The following is a 27,975-nucleotide window of genomic DNA, read 5'->3' as shown; positions in this document are numbered from 1 at the left end:
ATGAGTCTTTAAGATCAACATGAAGTATAATTAGGTCAGACTGGCATTTGAGGTCAATATGAATGATGGTGGATAATGGATATCAACTAGATGTCACATCGGACTTGGTGACCCTTAAGGTCACAAAGACTCATTGAGTCAACATGAAACCTCAATATGATTCTCTTAAAAAATGTTGGCGTTATGATTCTCTTCAAAAATAAATGGGGACTGAATATCAACTTTCGTCTCAATATTGTGATGAGTAATTTAAAGTCGTCCCTAAATTGTGACGGGAAGAACATTTTGTCCCAAAATAATACATATGTTGTTAAATGACCCTTGTGACGAAATGTTATTGCTAATTATGTCACTAATTGGGATAGAATAATTACGTAACTTTGTCCCAAGATTTGGCGTCATAATTCCCACCAAAAGTAAAAGATTTATTTTGGGACAGTATTTATATTCCGTCCCTAAATCGCGACAACTAGTATATTTTCGTCCCTAGGTTGTGACTAAATTAGAATTATGTCCCACAATAATAAACATATTTTAAATATGATTAGTGACGATATATTATTGTTTATTCCGTCGCACATTGGGATGAAATAATTAAGCGATTTCGTCCTCAATCTTGGCGCCTTGATTTCTCCCCAAAACTAAATATTCAATTTGGTATGGAATATAATTGTCGTCCCAACATTGCGACGGTTTATATAGCTGCGTCACTAAATTGTGACGGAATACAAATTTTGTCCCACAAAAAAATAAATTTTTAATAATATTTGTGACGAAACATTATTACTAACTCTGTCACACATTGGGACGAAGTAATTAAATTATTGCTTCCTCAAAGTTAGCGCGATGATTCTCTCCTAAATAAATGTATACATTAGGATGAAATATTAATATTTGTCTCACATTTGTGACGGTATATATGATTTCGTCCCTAAATTGTGACAAAATCCATATTATGTCCCGCAAAAAAAATATTTTTAATAATATTTGTGACGGAAAATTATTACTATCTCCGTCGCAAATTGGGACGGAGTAATTAAATTATTGCGTCCCCAAAGATGGCGTCATGATTCCCTCCAAAATAAATGTTTACATTGGGACGGAATATTAATGTTTGTCTCAAATTTGCGACGGTATATATAATTTCATCCCTAAGTTGTGACAAAATGCATATCCCTTCCCAAAATGTTAAATTAATATTTTAAAAATCTTTGCGACGACAAAGTGTCGCGAAATGCTTCACAAATTAATTATTTTGGAACGGAATATTTTTCCGTCGCAAAATTCCATCCTAATTTGAGTGTTTTCTAGTAGTGAGGGGAATAAAATGATAAAATGATTAAAGAGAATTTTAAATGTCTAAAACTGAAATATGTGAAAATTATATGTGGACAATACATAAAACTTGCTTACTCTAAAAACAAATAAATATTTGAAAAGTTAAAAAATATATCACCACCAACAAGAGTGCTTATAAAAAAAAACCACAACAAGAGTTAACCTCCATATCCAACTTCAACTTATTCTTCGACCTTGGTAGAGATGCTCCAGTGTTGTGGTAGATGTCCTATCGCCCTTAAATGAAACTAGACTTCTTACCAGAAGTCATTATTATTATTTTTCAAATTTGTCCAAACATCAAATATTTGAAGCCAAGCTTGACTAGTAGTACCGTGTTCAATTGAAATTAGGAGAAGAGGAGGTGGTTGGTTTTAACAGTGGTCAAAAGAATATGAGGAGTCAGAAATAATGGGGGATAAAGCTGAAAATAATCATAATTACGAACTAGGATAGAGTTCTCTCTCAAACTAGAGAAGAGAAACCCTCATATAGAGGATGTGGAGTCCCTAAGAGGAACGAAGCCCCCACGTACAGTTCCACGAGTTGGACAATTTGTTATTACCTCTAATAAGTTGTTCATTATCTCTTTAAATGCTTCTTGGCTTTTTTAGTCTTTATCCTTCAATGTTCATGTGTCCCTTATGGTCTTTGCGGAAAATTGTAAGCAAATGTTGTTGTTGCAGCCAAAACTACGGTCAGTTTACAGTTTTGAATACCTTCAAACTTTGATGTTGCAGGTAAAATCACGATCGCAAACCTTTATATAAAACCATGACCCCAACGCCTCCAAATACTGCATATTTAAGTTGATTTTCTTCGATTTCTTGGCATCCTCGCTTGTGTTGGGTTTACAATTGCCCTGTTCTGTTTTATTTTAATTTTAAAAAAAAATTTATGTCGTGCCTGTTCGTGCCTCAAAGGTCTCGTGCCTTTTAGCATTTTCCTAGTATATATAGTTTTTTTTCTTTTGACCCAAAATCTATTTTTTGGACAAAAAAAAAATCATTTTCTGACTATTTTCTAACACTTCTTATTAGCCATCCTAATAAAACAACCATACGGCTTAAAATTGCGGATTTTTATTTTTATCAAATGGATTTGGTTTATTTTTCTTCCCGTTACAATAACGAAAGCCCAAAGCATGTTTTGAAGAAATTTAATGCGAGTCTTTGTTTGTCCAGAGAAATCCAATGAGTCTAAACCTCATGTTATTACCAAAATAATTGGGTAATGATTTCTTTTGGTCCTTTAGCCATCAGTCTCCACGGGGGAAAGATGACTCACATGACTAATCTGGCTCGAGATGCGGTAGTGATGTCTCTGACCACAAAGGTATTATTTTTGACTGGTGATTGAAAAAAACAAAAGCTTTATGTTGAAATAAAAAATAAAAACCATGATGTTTTATCGTAAAATATTATAGAAGAAAGAAAAGGACATGCATCTATGTCAATTCATCAAGGAGGTCTTTTTTATTATTTTGTTTTTATTCTGTTCCAATGATCTGATCTTGTGAGCAAACATCTTGTGTATTACAATGTTCTATTCTTAAACATTCTAGTATTGCTCTAGTTTGCAACAGTTGGAAATTTCAGGTAACTTGTTGGCAACAACACTGCCCATAAAAATAACATGAAATTTGGATCAGGTCTTCATATCAACCAAGTGCTCCTAAGAACTTTTCTTTTTTCCTTTGGGTTTTCTTCCTCTTTGAGATTGCTCAGGGCATTTAGCTATGTAGGATATGTGGTTCAACACTCTCATAGTAATTCCCATCATTGTCCTTAGTTCAGAGCCTCAGACAGTTAAGAAAACAAAAGCAAGAAGGATATATCAGTAACAGCTCATAAACAAAAGATAGTCCATACCTAGAAGCTTGTGAAGAAATGTAGTTCTACTCATATCAATTTTAAACTCTCAAGCCTAATAGCCTTTAGTTTCACAATTTGCACAGAATTCAAAACACATTTAGACAGATGTTAAGACTTGTAGCTTCTAAACAGAAGTAATTCTATATAATTTAATTGTATAACCAAACATGCTATTATACTTCTTTTGGTACGTACATCAAAGAGTAGTTAACATAACTTGATTTTGTCCCCTCTATCCTAAATTCTCACCAGCCCTAATTCCACATACAACTAGTTGTTGGTTGGTATACTTTCACATTCTAGAGCTTTACAATTTGAGACATTTAAATCCATAGTTCCAAGCCTATACATAGGAGGTGTTTGCTAAAATTTCAAGCATATTGGAAACTTCAATATATTATATTCAGGTACAACAGACATGGAAATTCAAGATCCCCTATGTTTCAAACATAGAGCATCTTGAATTTCCATACGTGGCATACTCAAATATATCATATTCAAGTCTTCAAGATGCTTCAAATTTACTATTCCTTGGACAGAAAACCTCATTGCAACTTGATGTAAAATTGAAAAGCCTGCTTAATCTTGAAGACTAGATTTTACCCACTTAGCATTGGTGAAGAACAGTTTACTGGGAACAGGTGTGAGCTTTGTTAACCAAGCTATAGGCCATGACACAGCTGCAATCCCAATACAAATTCCCCACTGCTCCCAGTTTAATCTCTCTGTATCAGCAAACTTCCTTAGCAGCTCCACCATCAACACTTGAAGAACAATAGTAATCCCCACAATTCCAAGAAACAGATGGTTTTTGAGAATGCCTTCAAATACGTTAAGCTTCTCCATACTTCTCGAGTTGAACTCATTGAAAACTTGGCAGAGAACAAAAGTATTAAAAATTAGAGTATTCTTTACCTCCTTACTTACATTGAAGATTGACTTTCCATAGAATTGAAAGACCAAGAGAACAGCAATCTGATATAAAGCTTGAGCTAAAAGGTTTCTCCACATAATCTTAGTAATAAGAGGTTCTGTTCTTCCTATTGGCTTTTTCTGCATTAACTCCTTAGTAGGTCTTTCTGTGGCAAGTGCAAGAGCACCTAGAGTATCCATGATGAGATTCACCCAAAGTAGTTGAACTGTTGTTAAGGGCACATCTCCAGAAGAAACTGCTGCTATAAAATTGATCACAAGAGCTGCAACATTCACAGTTAGTTGAAACTGGATAAATTTCTGGATGTTGTTGTAAACACACCTTCCCCACCTTAAAACAGTGGCGACGGAATTGAAGTTGTCGTCCAAAATGACAATGTCGGAACTTTCCTTTGCAACCTCAGTGCCTTGGATCCCCATAGAAAGTCCTATATCAGCTTCTTTCAGAGCAGGTGCATCATTTGTGCCATCTCCTGTGACTGCAACTACATGGCCTTTCTTTTTCAAGCACTGCACCATCAAAAGCTTGTCCATAGGGGATGATCTCGCCATCACACGGATCTTATCAACTTTCTCCATTCTTTCCTCCTCGGTATAGTTTCGGAACTCGACACCTTCCACCACCACTCCTCCCGCATCATTAAGATCTAATATTCCGCATTCGGTTGCAATTGCCTTTGCAGTGAATATGTTATCTCCAGTGATCATCTTAATATCAACTCCTGCAAGCTTGCAAGTTTCTACAGCTTTCTTAACGTTTGGCCTGCATGGGTCCTTGAGGCCAACAATCCCAAGCAATGTCAAACCATCTTCTCTCAGGACTTGACGCGGTTTCCCCTTCTCTATATAATCACCACCTTCTGAAATCTCCATGTAAGCAAAAGCAATGCACCTTAGGCTACTAGCTGCCATTCCTTGAATTATCTTCTCAATTTTACTCCTTTCTTCATCAAGCGACTTCTGTGTGCCGTTACTATCAATGTAATTAGAACACATTGCAAGTACCATCTCTGCAGCTCCTTTCCAATGCACGTGAACAGTGTTATTGGTCTCTTTCCTTACCGCGACGCCACTTCGCTTCTTCTCTGAGTTAAATGTTTCAACATGAAGAACCTTATGCTTCTGCTTCAGTTCATCCATGTCCATACCTAAATCAGAGACAGCCCACAAGAGCATAGCTTTCTCTGTTGGGCTACCTGAAATTTCAGGTTCAGATTCTGCTGAAGGCTTGTATACACTACCCGTTGTATTGAGGCCTACCCCCTGGTGGAATAGCTCCAGAACAGTTGGGGCCATTGCATTGGAAAAATTCTCTACAACATTTTCTAGTCCTAGCCAGAATTTTGTCACTCTCATCTGATTCAATGTCAATGTGCCAGTTTTATCTGTGCAGATAACAGTTGCTGACCCCATGGTTTCACAAGCTGAAAGCTTCCTCACCATTGCTTGATCAGCCATCATTCTTTTCATGGAGTAAGCTAGTGTGAGAGTCACAGCCAATGGCAGACCTTCAGGGATTGCCACAACCACAATAGTGACTGCAGCTGCAACAATGCTCACAACCGCGTTACACACGTCGTTTATATCGGTTTTGCTCCCCTTGTACTCCTTATTCCCATTCTCATCTTCTGTGTTTCCTGTGAAGTAGCGAATTAACAACACGAGAAGAACAAGAAATGCTACTGCTAGGCCAATTTTACCAATAGAAGAGGTCAGCTTGTCGAGGCGAGCTTGTAATGGTGTTCTCTCGCTGTTGTCGCCGGATATTGAGCTCATCATTTGACCCCATGCTGTGTTGGCTCCCACAGCTGTCACAAGCATTTGAGCATAGCCATCCACCACCTTGGCACCAGATAACAAGAAAGGGGCTTTCAATGGCTCAATTTCTACATGGTCACTCTCCCCTGTCATGCTTGATTCATCCACCTGCAAAGAATGGCCACCCAAGAACAATCCATCAGCTGGAATTTGATCTCCAATTTTCAAATAAATAACATCTCCCACAAGGACATCAAAGATGGATATCTGTTGTGGCCTTCCATTTCTCACAACTTCAACTTTAATGTCATTGCTGATCTTGGACAATTTGTCAAATTGTCTATCTTGTCTGAAATTGCTGAGTGCACTGACCACCACCACCAGAAACACTGCCAAAAATATGCTCCCACCTTCATACCAGCCTTCCCCAGGTCCATGCTCTTTGATGCCAAAACCAAGGGAAAGGCCAGCACAACCAAGAAGGATGAGAATAGTGGTGTCATTCAAAGCTTCCAGCACAAAGTGTAGGAAGATTTTCGGCGGTGGCCTCACGTAAGTATTTGTACCAAACAACTCGCGCCTCGCGGCAGTGTCATCATCACTGCCAAGGATTCCCTTTGCTGGTATTGTTCCAAGAACATCTGCAACACCTTCAACCCCTCCAAATTCACTATATGCTTCCAAATTTTTGTCCTTGACCATGTTAGAAAGCCTGGCTTTATCGACATCATGAGGAACAAGAGAACAATGATTGGTTCCCTTGCTCACATAATGGGAGTTTCTTTTGGATATGATCTCTTTGGCCAGGGAAAGCATTACCCTTCTAGAATAAATTGCTACATAAGCAAAACGCCACCTTCTTTTGGCATTGCTAATGCTGTAATTACCAGTGACTTTGGTAATGGCACTGGTGATATCAATGAGAAATGAGCTTCCATCATATTTCATATCATGGCTGCTAGACATGGTGGATTTTGGTAGCATAGCTAGAAAATGGGAAGTGGTGTTATTTCTTTATTCCTAAGATGAGTAAGAAAGAACTTCTTTCTGAACATACTAGGATAGCTATCTATATATAATGATATTTCAATACTTCTTGTGAGAGGGACCATAAGGGTAGTTTCTAGGTAACTTCCCTGCAAACTATGGACACTATATAAAAAAAAATTTGGTTCAGTATGGTCAAATTTTTAAAAGGACTAGTTTAAGATATACACATACTTGCAGCACAATTTAACAGGTTGTTGAGAAGAAAGGTACAAGTTTGATACGAATTCACATTTAAGTGGCAGTTTAGTATAGAAATTTGGAATTTTCAAAATAAAAAACCCACAATGAGGTGAATATAAATTTTCCTGAAGCCGACATAACGATGAGTAGTTCTCAACCATGATCTCTATTGCCATTCAATACATATCCCAAAATCTATGGAAACACATAGTTATCACAGAGGAGACAAATATGCGCTTGCTGAGGAAAACAAGCTACCCTTTGAAGATTTTTTGGTTTATTTTGTGGGTCAAGCTTCACGTGGAAGTTAGATGGCCAAGTTAAATAATCCTACCAACCAGAAAACTCCATCAAGATGAATTAAGTTACACACTGCAATAACCCCTTGTTGACGTGGTCATGTTGATAGTAAGTGTGTGTTTGGTTTCAAATCTGGAGAGGCCAAACGTGGATCCAGAAATTCAAAAACAACTATTTCTTGCTTCTACAAACGTGGATCAGGGCCAAACGTGGATCTGCAGAAGTTTTCCAAACACACACTTAGCCTCCTAATAGTTGCTTAAGAGGAATTTAATACATGTTAAGTTACTTTTGATTACATGTTAACATAAGGCAAATGAGGACACTGGTTAAAGAATTAAAATATTTTTTATTAAAAAAAATAACTTGTCGTAATTTTTAATAAAAAATTGTAATACCCCTTAGAACACTAGCTAGTATTAATCATTTTTTTAATCATGTAGGAAAATTATTTTTCTGAACATTTAAGCAATGACGAGATTAATTTTTATGCATTGACAGTGTAAATAAGTTTAACACAAACATTCAATTACACCTTTTCCATTTTGTTAGATCATACTAATTAATTTTAAATTTAATAATATTTAAAATAGGAAATGGAGGGATGAAATTGAATAACTGTGTAAAACTTTTTACATTGTCAGTGCATAAAAATTAATCTCGTAACCTTAAACCACAATTCAAAACCAGCTGAGTGTTACATAAAATCTATACGTTTATTTTTTGTAACAAAAATCTATACGTTTGATATAATATTTATGTTTTTATCAAATTCATTATAGTTTTATTTCCTTCAGCAACATCTGTCTTTCTTTTTTTATCAATTCCCCCTCCACTAATGTCTAGAAGACATTTATTAACATCTTCCATAATATAATTGTCCTCTCTGCAAAGTCTAGTGATCGTAGTTCCATGATTGACACTAGCGTCCATCTTCACAACTATATATTGAAAGTTTCTTAAAAACTCCGAGTGATGCCATGCCGTCCTGGCCGGACATGGATTCTGCATAGAAGGAAACATATTTGTAGACAGCTTATGGATTGTAAATATATTAATTAGGGTTAAAAAATAGCTATGGCAAAGAAAAGTTTTAGAATTTGAGTTAAGAATAAATGAAAATAAATTATGTGACATAATAGAAAAAAAGAGATATAGAAAGAATAAATCAAGGGAAGAATTAATTCACACCCAATTTTCACTTTCGCTTAATAGAGAAGTGTGAAATATGATAAATAATGTGATATGAAAATGAGAAAAAATATAAAAATAAGATGGAAGAGAGAAATGTACTTAACATTTTCAACTCAATTTTAAAGGTTAATCAAACACACCGTAGTACTAATCGATCGTAAATAATAAGAAGGGGGAAAAAAAAGAAGAGGGAATTTGCGGCTATGGAAAACGACAAGTTATTCTACTCACCGTGACGCAAACAAGGAGCAACATCAATTTTTGCGGCTTGTTTCACACCGTCGAATCCGAATGTCAAAAAGCTATTACGTCCTTACCTGTGTTAAAGGGACATATGACGTTCACTTGCAAAGAATCTGAGGTCAGATTAAGATCATTATAACTTCTTTTTTTTGTTGAATAGATCATTTATATATTTAATACAATAAAATATCACACAGTTTTATCTATTTGCCAATATTACTTGTCCACAATAATCTCATCTCTGATAAGCAATAATAACCATTGGATGACTATCAGATTGCCTCTTTTTAATCATGGAGGATGAACAAAATAATGTAACAAACAACTAAATTATGAATTTGTCACATCCAACTCCTAATTTTCTTCGTAAAAATTAACATCTAGCATAACTTTTCTGTTTAAATTAAATTAATTTAGATAACTCAAAATCAATAATATAGTACTCCCTCCTTATTCAACATAATTGTTCACTTAGATAAATTTGTTTCGTAGTAACTATTCACTTAGAATTTCAATAGAACATAAAATTTCAATAGAACATTAATTGATGTTTTTTCATATACTGCCCCTACGAAAACAATAAATGTGGAGAGATACAAATACACTTGATGGATAAACTAGGAAAACTAATAAAATGTTTAAAAAGTTAACAATATTAATTACATTTTTTAATATGTGTGTTTCTTCTCTTTCTCGAGAGTTATTTTGAAACGAATGAAGTAATACTAGTATCCAATTGGGCTAAGAACTAAGAACCAGTGCTAAGAATCAGTTCTTAAGCTAAGAAATAAGAATCACGTTCTTAAGCATCGAAAATGACTGACGTAAAGTTCTTAGTTCTTAAAAATAAGAACCAGTTTTTATATAAACTATGCTTCATGAGTTCTTAGTATAAAAAAATATTTTTTTTCTCATCCAAATTGTTTTATTACTTTATGTTTTGTTTTATTACTTTATAAAAATAAAAAATATAAATAATGTGGTGTGGTTGGACAAGATGAATAGTGCTAAGAACTCAAAGTTTAGAACTTGTGATTAGAGTGAAATATGCAAAAGTTGCTTAGAGCACATATGACAGTACGAGCTCATGTGAATAGTGCTAAAAACTAAAAATTAAAAAGGCTAAAAAGCATTTTTGGCCCCTGATGTTTCAAGTTTGTGCAAATTCTGCCCCTATCTATTTTTGTCGATGTTTCTACCCCTCATGTTTTCAAACAGTGCACCGTCTACCCTGACGGAGGGGTAGACGGTGCACTGTTTGAAAACATGAGGGGTAGACGATGCACTGTTTGAAAACATGAGGGGTAGAAACATCGACAAAAATAGAGTAGGGGCAGAATTTGCACAAACTTAAAACATCAGGGGCCAAAAGTGAATTTTAGCCAATTAAAAACCTAGGGATGGATACGCTCTAACAAGCACAGCCATTGAGTACTAGTTCTTAGTAGTTCTCATTAATTTCCAGAAGGACAAATCATAAAGTCAATTGGCCGTTTCCACTACGAAAATGCCTAATATGGGACTAGACTCTAGAGAGTTTAAAGATTCAGGCAAGATGCAGAGCATTTCCACAAGACAAGTTAATTATGAAAGGAGAATCAGCAATTTTCTTTTATGAAAACCCCACCAGTGACTAAACTAACAACCAATTGCCAGTGACTAAGTTAAAAACGCATGAATTACGCAAGACATTAAGTTTTGAGCAACTCCCATGCCTTTTCCAGCATTCTTATATCCATCCTTTTCTCTGAACTGGTTTACTTTAACTCTAGTGTCCTGTAGTCAAGCTGCATTTTCTATTCTACTTTCCAACTGTGACGAGCACGATGAATCAGAGCTGGATTGCACGAAGTTTATATGGAAAAAGTTAGTCATGTCACATGTTCAGTGCTCTTGTTTCTTGCTCCCTTTAACACTTCTGTCACTATCACTATAACCGCATTATTAAGATAGCAAGATAGTCATAATTAACTAATCGAAATTACCAAGTAACTTCGTAACTCAATTTGCTGACTTTTCACTGCTCAGGCTTTCAGCAGTGTATGAAATTGAAACCTACCACTAGCAGCAAAGAAACAATTAAACTATTCACACCTCAAATTCACTCCCACTCAAAAAGGGATATATACACAAACAAGATGTGATAGCAACTAATTCCATGATGACATTTTAAAATGTGAAGGTGAGGTGAACAGAAGTTGGATCCTGACAAGCAATATGGACATTGCCGTCAGTGAAACTTCCCAGCAGCTTCCTATGTCGACTGTCAACTAAATAAAGGAAATCAATACATATCCCTTTCCAAATGACCCATTCTTTGTTTTCGAATAATTGAAAACAAATCATCCTCCTCACGTATAGATATAAATATCATTAGTAAGCCACTACTTCTATGCAACAAAGCCTCAGCAATTATCGTTCGTGCTAAGAAAATCCTATTATCTTTACACATCACTCGGAGATATCTATAAGAACCTGAATATTTTTTCCAATAAATGGGGTAGACTAAATAGATCATGCGACACCATAACTCTGTTATGGTTTCCCTCTAAATATATCTTAATAATTTTATTTATAACTTTGCTTGATCGACCTATATCTTTTAGCTATGTAACTGTCTTTTTTATGGTCAGCCCTCCTCCTAACTTGGGTGTCAATCTGCACATTACGTACACGAACCACCTAAGATAAGACTATCATCTTTTCTACGGTGGAGCTGCTTTAACTTTTTTGACTAATAACTGTATTCCTAAATCTAATTTGTTGGTACCTGAATATTCAGTTTCATGAACCATTCTACCTTAGGGAGTGAGAAGAAAACACGTTGCATTCATAACCCTACCTTATTTCGTGAAATCAACTATCCATCGTAATAAGTCTATGTTACCATCAGTCTTAACAGTTACTCCCTCTGTTCCAGAAAGTTTGTTGTTTTGCACCATCTTTTAATATCCCAAAATGTTTGTTGTTTTATAAAACCAATGCATTTTTTACTATTTTTTTCCACCTATAACCTCATTTAATACATTTTCTCTCACTTATCACCTTTCATATTAACCAACCACAACTTTTCTCTATTAATTACATTATTCTCTATCTAAGTATAATTTAATAGTTGCACATTATACTAGTAAAATTAAATAAGGGCAATCTAGTCAAATTATACTATCAATAATTGTTTTTTTTACTCTTTGTGCCACAATCTTAAACTACAAACTTTCTAGAACGGAGGGAGTAACAAGCTGCCAACTTGTAGTGGAAGCATTTAAGCCACGAGAAAATTATAATGGAGTGATGAATAAGCCGAAACAGTTGAGTGGGCATTAAGGCCCCGAGAAAATTAAAATTGAGGGATGAATAAGGAATAAAGAATTGACTGACCATGACCCTCTAACAAACTATCACGAGTTCTATGCATGCAAGGTCCATTGTGCTATTATAACCATATTTTTCCACAAATTTGGCTCCTCTCACTTTGGAAAGAAAAATCAATGGTTGTAGTTTTGTGCATACACAAACACACATAACAAACTATGAAGTTGTTTAAATCTTCATAATTGATTTTCTAATTAATGGCTATAAGCCTATAACTCACGTAAGAGGGACCAAAACCCCATTTTCCCTCAAAAGTGAATATCGTTCCGACTTGGGACTTCTGTGGTCTGGCCCATAGTCACTTGTCCAACATTAGGTGCAGCCCATATCATCCATTCACTCATATAGGTAAACTCCACCCAAAACCAATCGACTTGACCTAAGTCCACGACTCGTACCACACCTCACAACAAAAGGCCTTCATTGGATATTCATGTAGAAGAATGCTGAAGCTGTCATTTGGTTCCCAAAGATATTTCTAAGGAATAACCTAGAAGCATAGATGTGCTAAGGCAAAAGACAAACACAGCAGAGATAATCCATCCCCACCTTGGAACGCGACAAAGGAAAGAACACCCTCTATTGAAATCCAACAACTCGTAGCATCCTACAGCGAGCCCTACAAGGAATATTACCTTTACATGACAGTAACAGACAAACAAAGGACTATTATAAATGGTGCATGACACTCTTCCCCAGGTATCCATGATTCACCCTAACGTCACCTTCCCAAAATTATTCTTCAGCGGCAGAGTGCCTCTTGCAAGTACCCCTACGTGGAGAGTGAACCCAACCCATATTAGTCGCGTGTCCTGTATTTTAGATATTAATCGTGTCGTTGTGTTCATATTATGTTGTGTTGCGGTGTTCGTATTATGTTTATCCGGTGTCTGTTTAAATAGGATAGGCCTAAACCATGTCCATATGTCCAACAGTCACATTAGGTGTGTGTGTAATGGGCCAAGACTATTTTGACCAAAAAAAGTTGGCCAAAATTGTTTTGTTTTGACCTGCGACTATTTATTTAATGGGCCAAGACTTGCAAACTAAATTTGGCCCGTAAAGTCTGGATAATAGAAGACACCAATCCTCACATGTCCCTTATCCATTGAGCTATTCCCAAGTAGCTAAAAGGAACCAATAACTTATTTAACTTTTTTTTAAAATTACCACAGGCCCAAAGCTTCAGATACAAACACAAACAGGAGGACAAACCAGTGACAGTATGTTGACAAAAAAAAACCAGAGACAGTAATCAATAAATATCTGCAAAATACAACTAACCTCACATCTCAGAATAAGGCTAAACCAGAAGACACCAGTAAGACTAACTTTTTTTACTAACATAACAATGAAATTTCATCCTAAACAAATCAAACAACTCCTGGAGCAAGTCGATCTGAATATGCAGATAAAAAACTTTTAAACCTTAGAGTAAACCTACCTATTTGTTGGGTTATACATATGCAGAAAAAAAATAGTTAATATTCCATAAAAATCATTTACATCATTAACCAAAAATGCAAGAGAAGGGAAAAAAATATTAGAAGAAAAAGTAAACACATTATGGTTGCAATTCATAAAGTTCAGGCTTCCATAAAGTAAGGAAAAAAGTAGGCCAGACAGGAGAATAATAACACAAATACACAATATGGTTAAAAGGAGTACTTAGTGGACTTAATAAATGGATCCAATTCAATTAGACATCAGATCTCATAGATTAGCCTCTAACCTCTTTGTACTTTAGCTTATGCAGGTTAAAATAGAAGGGAATATGGTGTATTTTAAAAGTTATGATGCCACTGCACAAACGAAAACATCTTTTAACTTACTAATAAAATAAAAACTCAGAACATGGTTCAAAAATGATAGTGAAGCAAAACCTGGATATTTGATTCACCAAGCTCTATGAGATGGCAATTCTGATAACTTCTGCACCAACCAAAGGGTTAAGTTACTACCAATTACCAAGCCATGGGCTTCATAAAATAACTTATTTAGACAATGAAACTTTAAATTTGTGCTCAAACAACACTATGTTAACATATAATCTAAGATATCAAAACACTCCCCACCAACACGGTTGATATTTTAAGGTCAATAAAGTTCCTGAATATGATATGCAGTACTCATGACCCATGACTCAATTGGAAATACAAATAAATGCCTACGAGACTGACAAGGAAGGATAATATGTTACCATGGCACTGAAAAGCATAAATATATAGATAGTATACTGAAAGAAAGCAGATTAACACTACTGGATGTGAATGCAGAGTTGCAGACTGATAAGGATTGAGTAGAATACGATCAAGTACTAATTCCAAAGAAATTAGAGACTTAGAACTATCCTAAGTCCTAACAACCTTACAAGTCTTCGCCAAAAAAACCCTTAATTCTTCCACAAGCCTGGTACATGCAGCATCCCTCCTTAACGAACTATAAAAAACCTCTAACTACTCCTGTTTTTAAGATTCTGCATGGTTACACTCCGCCCCACTTGTACTTGTCCTCAAGGTAAAAATTAAGAAAAGTAGTTGCAGGGAAGTAGGTTCCTCCCAAAAGCTCTGTCTGGTAATCCTTGCCACTTGACCAACAATTTTGTATCACCTACAGCAGTGTACCAAAATTATAGAGCATCCTGGAGTTGAACTTGTAAGTTGTAACACTCCATCCTCAGACAGCTCAGCAGGTAAAGGCTATTGCTCTGCAGCGCTAAGACAGCCTTCTTTAAAAGGCATACGTGAAAAACAGGATTCCCTCTACTGTGGTATGGCAAAGCTTGAAAATGTGTCATCTTAGTTGAGCTATTTTAATTTGTATCAAACCAAAACTCAGCCCAATGGAATGGACTTTTCTCAGATAGCTCCAATAGAATCTCTTCCTACAACCTTGTAACCCTCATAGCTTCCCGAACAGACTGACACGAACTTATGCAATCTAACCGCTTTTCCTAAGGAACTTCATAGCCCTCCCAAGAAGACCCTCAAGGCCACATAATCATCCACATTGGTCCTTGCTAACAACATAGGAATGCCTCTAAGTACCCCCCCCCAATGACCTTGTCTGCTTTCATCTTGTCAATTCCGACAATGAGTCATCATAGTTTCCGTCATCAAACCAACACCCACCATAAAAATGTTGTTTCCATTCTAATTTCTCCCTACATTTCTTCCCTATGTAGTGTTTCTAAATTATACCATGTGAAAGCATTTTGCCTCCTCATATAGCCATCAACAAGAGCTTGGAATCATAATTTTTGGAAACTCCTCCAGAACAAAATATTGCCAACACTTAGCTTTTCAATCCCTGTAATTTTCCCCACCGAATGTAGGAAAAGGAATCATGAGTCTCCACTCCTCATTTTCCTCCTAACACCACCTACTCCTCTTCTCTTCTGTTATTCAATTGTGCTAGGCCTGTACTCCATCAAGATTCTTCTCAATGTCTCCATAGTTCCACGGCTCTCCCTCTAGGTCCTGTCCACCCTTTGTTGGTTCTCATCATTCTCTGTATGCAAATCCTCCATCTTCTTTTGACTCCTTTATCTGCTGCCACAGACCCTCTAAGTACGCCTCATGATCCTTATTGGCCACTCCCATTCTAATTGACAGCTCCCACAGCTCCTAGATTGGAGCTACTGGTTCTTACAGACTTACACTAATACTGAAAACTAAAAAGAATGAAAATACAAATCATTATAGAAACAAAGCAGATTACCAGTACTGAACGTAATGTGACCACAGACTGATGAGGATACAATCAAGTACAATTCTAGAGAAATTAGAGACTGGACTGTCCTAAAAATCTCAGCCAAAAGACCCCTTAACTCTCTCACCTGGTGCATATAATGACTGTGCTTAACTAACCGTAACAATCCTCTTAACAACCTCTAACTCCATCCTGTTACGATTTGGCATGGTTAAACTCTGCCTACTTCTTTTCTTCCTAACATAGACTTGCTTAATTATGGGTCAGCTATTAAAAACCACTCATAATGTGACATCAATTTATACAAATAAATTAGTGAAAATACATGCATACAATGCGTCTGCACAGCTCAAAGGTAATAGGGATATTTTTAGCTTCTTCAATAACAAAGTAACAAGCATTATACATCGCTTCTTTATTTATTCTATGTTTAACTACAAGCATTACAATTTGGAAATACTACCTCCGGTATTAGGTGACAAAATTGTGCAGGATGCGCTTCCTCATTCAAGCATTGCCTTAGATTTTGGTGCCTTGTTCCCTGTCACCTAAAATGCATCTAACACACTCATCAAATCCCACCAATTCACTAGCCCTGCGATTCGTCACTCCTAATTCACCACCAATCAGACCCAACCACCCCACTTGTCTCATCACCCACAAGCTCCTCTCAGGCATTGAAGCCTGACCAATCAACCTCACAGCATCCTTCGAATCCAAAACAATCCTAATCCTTGCATCCCTAAACGGAACCAAGCACTTACCCCTAGCCATACCAACACACTTCTCCTTCGCCTCCGCGAAGCAACCCGCCATCTCCCGCTCCTCACAAAGCTCCCGCTCCTTCAAGTCCTCCGGTTTGGGACCAGACAGAGCCTTCCACCAAGGAGGCTTGCAGTATCTGGAAGCGTTGATGGCGCAACCAACCCTCGCCCCTTCCTCACACTGATGAACGATCTTCCGCTCACAGGCGGTGAAAGAAGACGCCCAAGCTTGCGAGTCTCTGAACGCGAGGATGTACGGACCCGCCGATGGGTCGTCGGAATCACCCGCCGGTAACGGTCCTCGGAGTAAGGGAATGGGCCGTTCGAAATTGATGACGGTTGAAGAAGGTGAGTAGTCTTCGTCGAGATTGCTGGGTGTGGATGCAGCATCATCCATCGCCATTGCGAGGGTTAGGGTTTTAGGGTTAACTGAGAGAGGCTGAGAGAGAATTCAAATATCAAATGCGTTCTGTGGATAGCAGTAGAATTGAGAAGAATCGCCGCCGTACGGTGTCGCTGTCAGCGGCCGTCGCTTCCGGTGACCGGTGTGAAGTTTGTAGATTCTCTCGGAACCGTTGCGTCTTCGGGAATAGAGAGAAAACGGCGCCAACCAACGAGTGGAAAGAAAATGACGGGAACAAATAGACGTAACCGTGAAATGACTAAGGCCCGGTTTGGAAAAGCTTATTTGAGCTTATCTGACAGCATAAGCTCTTATGTCAGTGTTTGGGAGAGCTTATGCAAACAGCTTATGGTCAGCTTATGGTCTGCCATAAGCTATTTTCAGCTTATTTTCATAAGCTACTCAGGATAGCTTATGAAAAACAGCTTATGCTTATACACAGCTTATTTTTAATTTATTTCAATAAATTTTTAAAAATAGCTTATGAATAAGCGCTTATGTCATAAGCGCTTATGACCATAAGCGCTTAATTAAGCTGTTTATCCAAACGGGGCCTAAAATACTTTTAATGAAAAAAATTGAAAATATTACCCCCCTTCTCACATTCTCTCTTTTTTCTTCTTCTTCAACATCCATCATTGATCATTTCCACCCACACACCACTCATACTCATACCCATATCCATTTACATAACCAACATCTTTCTCCTTCAACTTCACTATCTTTCTTCGTCGCGGACACCGCCACCGTCGAAGACGTAACCGTCGTCGCTGTCGCGTGTCATCTCTGATCGCCCCTCTTTAAGCAATAACACCCACCGTCGAAAGGTATTGTACTATCTCGTTGAATTGTTCTGCATTTTCACGCACTTTGAAAGTGCGTTAACGACAATCTCTTAAAGTGTGACAGCAACGCACCTTAAGAGTGCGTAGCTGCCATCGCACCTTCAGAGTGCGTGAAAATGCAGGTCTGTGACAGATGCATGTTTTCAAAATAGTTTGTTTGTTTGTTTTTTCCATTGTAGAATTATATGAGGTTGACATGCTTGGACCAAGGCAGGAAGATGGACAATTAGTCAATGTAGAAGACGTGTCAAATATGCCAGTTTATGTGGACTACACACAAATAAGGTACCTTTTTTCTATTTACCATGCCTCCCAAGAATTTCAGAACTTGTAAGACCAATATGTGTGAATTTGTGTAGGTTTTTGCAACTCGGAATGAGGTTTTGGAATGGGTTCGGAATGTAGGGAAGCAATTAGGCTTTGTTATTATTATAACAAGGTCTGATAACAGGGGGAATGAGACCAGTAAAAGTAGGCAATTGCTGACATTGAGGTGCAAGTTGGGTGACACCTACGTTCCGTACAAGCCTTAGTTGAAGCGGAAGGGCACCAGAACCAAAAAGTGTGATTGACCATATAGGCTAAAGGTGAGACCAAGGCGGGAAGATGGAGGTTATTGGAGGTTGACTGTCATACGCGGATACCACAATCATGAGCCATAAAAAATGTTGCTTGGCCATGCATACGTCAGTCGCCTTTCAGGTCAAGAAAAAGTCATGCTGAAATGGTTGACAACAAGGTTAAGTCAGGTAACAAGTTGCCACCATTGAAGAATGTCAATCCTCAAAATTTGACAACCATCAAACAAGTGTACAATGAATAGATAACATACATTAAGTCCAAGAGGAGGGCTCTAACATAAATTCAACAGTTGATGAAGTGTTTAAAGAAGGCAAATACACGCACTAGTTCAGGCCTGAAGAAGGTTCCACCGTGGTTCGATCTCTATTTTGGGCACCTCCAGTTCTATCCAATTGTTTAACCAATTCTCTTTTGTTGTGTTGATTGATAGTACGTACAAAACCAACAAATATATGATACCTTTGCTGGAGATGGTTGGTATGACATCGGCTGGATACATGTACATCATAGCTTTTGGATACATGTGTAATGAGCGTGAAGCATAAATGACTTGGGCGCATATAAAATTGAGAGGATTAAGACTTTAAGAGGAGGATATGTCAAAGGTCATTGTAACTGATAAGGATAATGCTTTGGTAAACACAATCGCAACCACCTTCCCTACATCTACTCATTTGTTATGCCAATTTCATATTGCTAAGAATGTGAAGGAAAAGTGCAAGCTTATTATCAAACCCAAGGAGTTGTGGGATGAAGTCGAGGGCGCATGAAGTAATGTGATGTATTCGGCATCCGCAGCTGAGTTTGATGCTAATATGAAATTCTTGTGTTCATTGTGTGGGGATCAATCTAAGTTCATGCAGTACATCAACACTTCTTGATTGTCGTATAAGCACAAGTTTGTGAAGTATGCCATTGACAATTATATGCATATGAGGAACACAACAACAAACAGGTACTTTATTATCCCTTCACAATTGATTCAAACAATTTTTTCTTTATTATTAATGTTAGTCATTTGGACAAGGTTGAAGGTGCAAACGCTAAACTGAAAGTGTGGATATTAAAGATAGCAAAAGTGACTTGTGCGCAGCTTGGAATACCACAAATAGGTGCACACTCTTGCAACATACAAAGATTAACTCATCTTTTGAGTCTAATATATTCACCAGAGAACATAGATTCAAGGAGAAGTTGTACGACAACTTGCAGGGTCTAATCTCGAGGCACGCATTCCAGATGATCGCAAAGGAGAAAGTGCAGGTTGGTAATTGCACGTGTGCTATCAGGAATATGCACGCCCGCCCTTTTTCATGTGAGATTGGCACTTACTCTTCTATTCCATTGTTGGCAATGGATCTACACTGGAGGAGGCTTACAACAACATCTGCACCTGATGAATCGGAACCTGTTTTGGGACTTAGTATTCTGATAGAAATGGAGGTCATATAAAAAATGTTTGAAGAAGTTAGTGTTCCAAGAAGGTAGGCTATCAAAGAGAAACATCGGGAGATTTCCTACCCAGATCAGACTTTCATGTGTCCTCCTCTAGACAAACAGAAGACAAAGGGTCGGGGCAAAGAACCTAAGAGTTCAACCAGATGCAACCCTTCAGGTTGGGAGCATGTCGATACACTAGTTGAGTCACTACAAGCTAGAAACTCAACTCGTCCACATGTTGATGGGCGTAAGGGCTCTAGAGCAGGTCCGACATAAAGGAAGAGACTAACCCCACACACTCGGCAGCCAAGAGGAAATATGGTGGCCACCGAGCCGCCTCAACTTCCCCAACCGTCCCAGTTACCCAAAGTTTACTTGGCCCCCTACATTCATGAAGTGCCTAAATTCCTCCATTATTATGTAGTAAACATTGTTGATGTTGATGATGATTGGGATTGTGAATTTAGGAGTGTTGCTTCCTCGCTGGGTATGGGGCAACAAAAGTGGCTTGATGTGCAACAAGCAATGATAAATGAGCTTACATCACGTAATGTACCTTATCTTAAACTGCATGGCACCAACAAACTGTACCAACATGTACTATAAGCCCTGCATATTGCTCCAAAAGAGATTATGACAGAGGAGAATTAGTTACGCATTCTGGATAGTGTAGGGCAGTGTTACTTCATGAATGATTCCATGAGCTTCAGAGAACCTCGTAAACTCCAACAAGGTGTATTCACCACCTCTATCAGTTCTCAAGACCATCAAGGACCTCCCACTCTGTTTTTCAGATAAACCTTTGAACCTTTTAAAAACAGAGAATGCTTCACTCTTGGATTTGATGAGAAATAGCCACTACATTCTGCTAAATTCATCAATGAAGGATATAAAGTACTTGTGCCTCCAATATAATATTGTTCAAATGGCTCACATATATGATATGAAACAACGTGCAAGACATGAGTAGCCCTCATAAGAATGCTCTTTGCAAATGGTAACCTTGTTTGTTTTCCAGATAAACAAATTGAACAGATCATAGAAGGTACCATTATTTTAGAGATGCCTACAACCAGTTCTTTTGTCTTTAGATCACTTAGACTTTGAAAATTTAGGTGTCCATACCTTTGGTGCAAAAGCCACGCTTCCTGGTTTGAGGTAGTTGCTGCTAAGCATTTGATTTCTGCATTTTTGATACTAGCCTTGAAGGTTATGTTTTTTTTATAGAGGACACTTCAAAACAAGCCTTTCCTTTTGATCAAACAGCTTCAGCTCCCAATTCCCCATAGCCACAGAAAAAACCCTTTTCAATGAATTGACCAACACTCAATAAGTTGCACTCCATTTATGGCACAACCAACACATCTTCAATGAATGCAGTCTTGCCATCCTTTCTTTGCAATGAAATATTTCCCAGTCCTTCAGCCAACATGCTACTGTTGTTAGTCAATTTAACTGTGGTTTTCTTTGAAGCATCAAAATCAATGAGCCACTCTCTCTGCCCAGTCATATGATTCGAGCACCTAGTGTCCATATACCACACATCTGAAACTTTATCTCCTTCACTAGTTGTAACCATAAGAAGAACAAGATCGAAATTTGAGTCATCTTGTGAATTTTTCCTTGCACGTGCCCTCCTTTGTTGCTCCTACACTCATATGCATAGTGCCCCCATGTTTCTCATATCTGAAGCATTGAATCTGACTTTTGTCAAATGGTTTCTTCTTACCACGAAATTGTCCATAATCACCTTCTTGTCTTTTGGAAGACTCAGTCTTATTCTCCTGATCAAGTTTCTCCTTCTAAAACCTTGACCTTGACTTACCTTTCTTCCATTTCTTCTTCCGATCGTCAAATGAAATCTTCTTGCCTTGAGTCAACAGTACACGTTCAGCTTCGTGTTCTGAATATCTTTCAGTCACTTTTAACTCACGAGCTTCAAGTGTACCCTGCAAGACTTCCAATTTCAAGTGGCTTAGAACCTTTGTCTCTTCGATTGAAACCACAATCATGTCGAATTTCGGAGTTAGGGTACGGAGAACTTTTTCAACAACTAATTGCTCAGTCAAATCTTCGCCATTGCATTTCATTTGGCTGGTTAGGGTCGTCAATCTAGGGAGATACCCAACAACTGATTCATCCGATTTCATCTGCAACAACTCGTATTGTCATTGTAGGGATTGGAGTCGCAACTTCTTTACCTTCGAATCTCTATTGTAATACTTCGCAAGCAAGTCTCATGCGCCTTTAGAAGTTTTTTCTTCTGAGATCTTGTCAAAGACCTTTGAATCCACACCCTAATGGATGAAAAATAGAGCCTTTTGAATGTTTTTCTTTGTCACTTTGTGTGTCGTGCGCTGAGCATTTGTTGGATTATCCCCTAACTGTTCATATCCACCATCAACGTAATCACCCACTTCTTGGAAATTGAAGATGACTCTCATCTTGGAACACCATTGATCCCAATTCTTGCCATCAAGATGTGGAAGTTTTGCTTCGAAATTTCCATTCCTCACCATCCTCAATCAAAGAATCGTGTAGAGAAACAATAGGAATCTTGATTGCTCCACCGCCGAATCACGGTCTCTGGTAACGCAAAGCCAATTGCTATGATTGCAACCTCGCCACACAAAGCTTTGCAACAACGATTACACAAAACCCGACTCTTGAATCGTAGAAAGCTTTTGATTCCAATTTGTTAGAGCACAAATAAAGAAAAGTAATACTAAAAGGTAAAATTGTATTTCTTACTTTACTGAATACATATACAATGTGTCAAGTTATTTATAGTGCCTTTAAAAAATACACTAACGGATGCTTTGGGAACATAATCTCCATGATGCAAACATTTCTTATGCCTAGGTCTCGGTCACGCTGCTCGGTGGTGGTGTTGGTGGCAGTGGGGATCGATGTAGGGGTATCGACCAAGTCGGGAACATAAATGTGGTGCTACAAGGTGATGGGTTGGTGCACAACCATGTGCATGCATATGGGGATGTGAATGTGCATCTCAATGTGGACGCCGGTTTTCAAATCGATATGGATGAAGAAGATAAGGTAGTTGATGATGAGAAAGCTTGGGCGGCTCAGTTTTTCCAACCGCCTTTTCTTGGCAGTGGCGATGGCGGTCAAGATCCGCTTCCTTGGCATCTACAACCTCAAGTTTAGGTATTGAATTTCAAGCGGGGTTCATTGATATAGCTTCATCTTGTTTGTCTTCCTTCCATTACACCAAATTTAGCTTTTGGCAAAAGATGAGGAAAGGTAAACCAAATGTGTCATTTTTCTGGTTGTATGAAGTTGCAAATGTGCAGATTAGGTAAACATATTTTCTTAAAACCTTATCATTCAATTTACACGTATCTTTTAGATAATATTATTACACTTATAATCCCAACAACCCAAAGCTCAATATATTTATTTATTTTTACGATTCTCTACATTTTCGTTCCAAACAAAGTCTTTCAATTTACTCGTATCTTTTAGATAATGATACACTTATAATCCAAACGACCCAAAGCTCAATATATTTATTTAGTTTTAGGATTCTCTACATTTTCGTTCCAAACAAAGTCTTAATTTAAATTTATTTTCGTTTGACAGTTTGTTACACTAAAGGGTTAACTTATTGCTAGTTGGCCGGATATGATCCGACCTAGTGATGATAAATTCTAGGAAGAAGAATTTAAGAAGCATGACACATGCATGGCCAACCAACTAGATTTCTACTTCGACTTTACTTTATATCTGAAGTTACAAGTCATTAAAAACGTCATAGCTGCGATAGGATTTCCTCCTAATAACTATATAAAGAGCAGTTATCAACTTTTTTTTGCAAAATCTCCAAGTAGCTTATCATGTTGTCCCAGATGCAAATATTTCTTATGCCCAGGTCTCGGTCACGCTGCTCGGTGGTGGTGTTGGTGGCAGTGGGGGTCGATGTAGGGGTATCGACCAAGTCGGGCACAGAAATGTGGTGCTATAAGGTGATGGGTTGGTGCACAACCATGTGCATGCATATGGGGATGTGAATGTGCATCTCAATGTGGCCGCCGGTTTTCGGATCGATATGGATGAAGAAGATGAGGTAGTTGACGATGTGGAAGCTTGGGCGGCTCAGTTTTTTCGGCCGCCTTTTTATTGGCGGTGGCGATGGCGGTCAAGATCCGCTTCCTTAGCATCTACAACTCCAAGTTTAGGTATTGAATTTCAAGCGGGATTCATTGATGAAGCTTCATCTTGTTTATCTTCCTTCCATTACTCCAAATTTAGCTTTTGGTAAAAGATGAGCAAACGTAAACCAAATGTGTAATTTTTCTGGTCGTATGAAGTTGCAAATTGGCATATTGGGTAAACATATTTTCTTAAAACCTTATCATTCAATTTACACGTATATTTTAGATAATATTACACTTATAATCCCAACAACCCAAAGCTCAATATATTTATTTATTTTTAGGATTCTCTGCATTTTCGTTCCAAACAAAGTCTTTCAATTTACACGTATATTTTAGACAATATTACACTTATAATCCCAACAACCCAAAGCTCAATATATTTATTTATTTTTAGGATTCTCTAAATTTTCGTTCCAAACAAAGTCTTAATTTAAATTTATTTTCGTTTGACAGTTTGTTACACTAAAGGGTCAACTTACGACCCAGTGTTGATAAATTATAGGAAGATGAATTTAAGAAGCATGACACATGCATGGCTCGGGCTGAGCATAGGTCGGTTTCGTTCGATTACGGGTGAAACATACCAGGTTTGAGTTTGAGATATTCAAGACCGACTCCGCCCGTAACTAATTTCGGTTTTGTCGGGTCCGGATTATGTCGGGTGGCGGGTTATGCTGGCGGTTAGGGGGGGTTCCAGCCATTCACAAACACAAAAGATAAAAAAAATGGAGAAGATAAAGAAAACAGAGGAGAAGAATGATTAAACATTACAGAGAAAACAATCAACATATATAATACTGTGTGTTTGTTGAAAATAATATTACAAAGCATATCAACAAAAAAACTCTCTCACAGTCATCAACAACAGAGAGGAAAAGATCTCCTCTTGCAAGGTTGTCTGAAGATGATGATTGATCTAACCTCTCAACCCTCTTATTGAATAGGATTAGCAGACAGACAAGAGGTGGGGAGAAGGAACCCCGAGCCATGCATGGTGGAAAACAAAACTTCATTTCCCCTTGATGGTGGCGGTGATGATCCCTCGGCGACGTGAGTAAGACATGCGTGAGGAGGAATAGTCCCTGCTGTTTGAGAATCGATGTGGCAAGGAGGAAAGAAGAGGAGAGGGTTGAGTTTGTGCCTTATTAGTTTTGGGGCTTTGGTTTAGAATTTGTTGTTGAGATGAAACAGAAATAAGAGAAGAAGAAAGTAATGTGGGTAGTGAGGGAAACGAAGAACTTGCTTTAACTTTATTCATGGTCGGTGACAGTGTTTAGCTTTTTCAAATAAACAAAGTTAAATTAATTTTAAATATTTGAAAGACATGCATTGGGAAGGAGCATTTGAATTATTCAATGGCAATTATCACTTCTCTGCAGCAGTGGTGCGCAGATGCTAAAGACCACATGCTAGGATAGTAGATTGCTAGCTGGTTACTAAATTTCATTAGTTTTTTACCTATACTGGGTCGGTTCGGGTTCACATGTGATAAAAAAATTGAAACCGAAACCGACCGAATTACCCGTGTTAAACTGTCTTTCTCCCTTCGATTTAACCCGAGCCCGAATAAATCCGACCGTTTGCAGCTTTTTACTTTCGGGTTACTCGGGTTTCGGGTCGAAATTGTTATTATGCTCAGCTCTATGCATGACCAACCAACTAGATTTCTACTTCGACTTTACTTTATATCTGAAGTTACAAGTCATTAAAAATGTCATAGTTGCGATAGGATTTCCTCCCAATAACTATATACAGAGCAGTTATCAACTTTTTTTGCAAAATCTCTAAGTAGCTTATCATGTTGTCCCAGAAATTGTGTGCAATAGGAAACAAGCCGATGCTTTGGGAACATAATCTCCATGATGCAAATATTTCTTATGCCCAGGTCTCGGTCACACTGCTCGGTGGTGGTGTTGGTGGCAGTGTGGGTCGATGTAGGGGTATCGACCAAGTCGGGCACAAAAATATGGTGCTACAAGGTGATGGGTTGGTGCACAACCATGTGCATGCATATGGGGAAGTGAATGTGCATCTCAATGGGGCCGCTGGTTTTTAGATCGATATGGATGAAGAAGACGAGGTAGTTGACGATGTGGAAGCTTAGGCGGCTCAGTTTTTTCAGCCGTCTTTTCTTGGCGGTGGCGATTGCGGTCAAGATCCGCTTCCTTGGCATCTACAACCCCAAGTTTAGGTATTGAATTTCAAGCGGGATTCATTGATGAAGCTTCATCTCGTTTGTCTTCCTTCCATTACTCCAAATTTAGCTTTTGGCAAAAGATGAGGAAAAGTAAACCAAATGTGTCTTTTTTCTGGTCGTATGAAGTTGCAAATGGGAATATTGGGTAAACATATTTTCTTAAAACCTTATAATTCATATTCACGCGTATCTTTTGTATAATATTTGGATTAGTCTATAGTTGATAACCGTTGGCAATACTATTCTTTTTTCCCTTTGTTGATTTTGCTCAAATCCTTTTTCTTGCATCTACATCCTCAAGTTTTCAGTAGTCATTATTTTGCTAAATTTAGTTTTTTTACTCTGCAAAAATGGTTGTGGCTATCCCAACCTTTCAACAGCTTCTCTTCATCAACAACTTTTCTTCTTCTTCTTTCAATGAACCAAATTCCTGGAAGGTTCAGCATCCCAAGGGATCCCAATCCCCACCAACCTTTGAGCTTTTTCTTCAATGTTACCTACCCTAACGTGTGGTAGGACCAACTACAAAACCTTGACGAAATGTTTATCTCGCATATGCATAATCAAGAAATGTTACAAAATTTACACGTCGCCGAAGGGTTGCCTCGAATCAGTGCATAGGTCAATAATTTCCCTAACCATCCATATTACGATCCATTGTATCAATGGACCAAATTCCTGAAAGGTTTAGCATCCGAAGGGATCCCAACACCCACCGACCTTTGAGCTTTTTCTTCAATGTTACCTACCCTGACGTGTGGCAGGACCAACTACAAAACCTCGACGAAATGTTTATCTCGCATATGCATATTTAAGAAATGCTACAAAATTTAAACGTCGTCAAATGGATGCATCGAATAAGTGCAAAGGTCAATAATTTCCCTAACCATCTATATCACGATCCATTGTATCATCCTCATCCGGAGAGAAGAACGATTTTGTACCTTCCTAAATATAAGAATATCCATGAAGCCTTGAAGCTGTACATCGCAATCGATCGCACGGTTCATGCCTCTCCTACGGAATAGAACCTCCATGATGCAAAAAATTTCTTATGCCTGGGTCCCGGCCCTGCTGCCCGGTGGTAGTGGTGGCAGTGAGGGTCGACGTAGGGGTATCAACCAAGTCGGTCACGAAAACGTGGTGCTACTAGGTGATATGGGTTGGTGCACAACCATGTGCATGCATAAGGGGATGTGCATGTGCATCTCAATGGGGCCGCCGAATTTCATATTGATATGGATTTAGAAGATGAGGTAGTTGACGACGTGGAAGCTTGGGCGCCTCAGTTTTCCTAGCCGCCTTTCCTTGGCGGCGGTGATGGCGGTCAAGATCCGCTTCCTTGGTATCTACAAACCCAAGCTTAGTTATTGAATTTCAAGCGGGATTCATTGATGAAGCTTCATCTTGTTTGTCTTCCTTCCACTACTCCAAAATTAGCTTTTGGCAAAAGATGGGGAAAAGTAAACTAAATGTGTCATTTTTGCGGTCGTATGAAGTTGCAAATGGGCAGATTGGGTAAGAATTTCTTCTTAAGACCTTATATTTTATCCTTTTTTTTGCATCTACATCCCCTAGTTTTCGGTACTCATTATTTTGCTAAATTTAGT

General features: G+C 38.0%; 3 protein-coding genes across 5 annotated transcripts; all 3 read right to left on the bottom strand.

The window, feature by feature from the left end:
* Positions 1 to 3,334: 3,334 nt before the first annotated feature.
* LOC130730588 (calcium-transporting ATPase 12, plasma membrane-type) lies at positions 3,335 to 7,029 on the bottom strand. The gene has a single exon (XM_057582636.1). The coding sequence runs from the start codon at positions 6,885 to 6,887 to the stop codon at positions 3,792 to 3,794; it is 3,096 nt and encodes a 1,031-aa protein (XP_057438619.1). The 5' UTR covers positions 6,888 to 7,029; the 3' UTR covers positions 3,335 to 3,791.
* Positions 7,030 to 7,825: 796 nt separating this feature from the next.
* On the bottom strand, positions 7,826 to 17,361 carry LOC130730589 (uncharacterized). 3 transcript variants are annotated; one of them, XM_057582638.1, is made up of 3 exons: positions 16,420 to 17,361; positions 14,129 to 14,177; positions 7,826 to 8,944 (listed from the first exon to the last, which is right to left on the bottom strand). In XM_057582638.1, the coding sequence occupies exon 1, from the start codon at positions 17,121 to 17,123 to the stop codon at positions 16,476 to 16,478; it is 648 nt and encodes a 215-aa protein (XP_057438621.1). In that variant the 5' UTR covers positions 17,124 to 17,361; the 3' UTR covers positions 7,826 to 8,944; positions 14,129 to 14,177; positions 16,420 to 16,475. The 3 variants fall into 3 exon arrangements, with proteins under 3 accessions (XP_057438621.1, XP_057438622.1, XP_057438620.1); XM_057582639.1 differs by lacking the exon at positions 7,826 to 8,944 and adding an exon at positions 8,953 to 14,047; XM_057582637.1 differs by lacking the exon at positions 7,826 to 8,944 and having other exon boundaries at positions 8,953 to 14,177; positions 16,420 to 17,360.
* Positions 17,362 to 21,335: 3,974 nt separating this feature from the next.
* On the bottom strand, positions 21,336 to 22,080 carry LOC130725065 (uncharacterized). The gene is made up of 2 exons (XM_057576327.1): positions 21,816 to 22,080; positions 21,336 to 21,550 (listed from the first exon to the last, which is right to left on the bottom strand). The coding sequence occupies exons 1-2, from the start codon at positions 22,078 to 22,080 to the stop codon at positions 21,336 to 21,338; spliced, it is 480 nt and encodes a 159-aa protein (XP_057432310.1).
* Between the last annotated feature and the right edge of the window lie 5,895 nt (positions 22,081 to 27,975).

The sequence above is a fragment of the Lotus japonicus genome, chromosome 1 (assembly GCF_012489685.1).
Source record: "Lotus japonicus ecotype B-129 chromosome 1, LjGifu_v1.2".
NCBI classification, from domain to species: Eukaryota; Viridiplantae; Streptophyta; class Magnoliopsida; order Fabales; family Fabaceae; genus Lotus; species Lotus japonicus.
The sequence above is the reverse complement of the archived record's forward strand: the minus strand, read 5'-3'. Positions and strand labels throughout refer to the sequence as shown.

Coding starts and splice junctions, on each gene's coding strand:
- LOC130730588 (XM_057582636.1), bottom strand. CDS start 6,887: ATGCTACCAAAATCCACCATGTCTAGCAGCCATGATATGAAATATGAT.
- LOC130730589 (XM_057582638.1), bottom strand. CDS start 17,123: ATGGCGATGGATGATGCTGCATCCACACCCAGCAATCTCGACGAAGAC.
- LOC130725065 (XM_057576327.1), bottom strand. CDS start 22,080: ATGAAATGCAATGGCGAAGATTTGACTGAGCAATTAGTTGTTGAAAAA. Junction 21,551..21,815: donor GAAGAAGAAATGGAAGAAAG/GTAAGTCAAGGT, acceptor CAACTAGTGAAG/GAGATAAAGTTTCAGATGTG.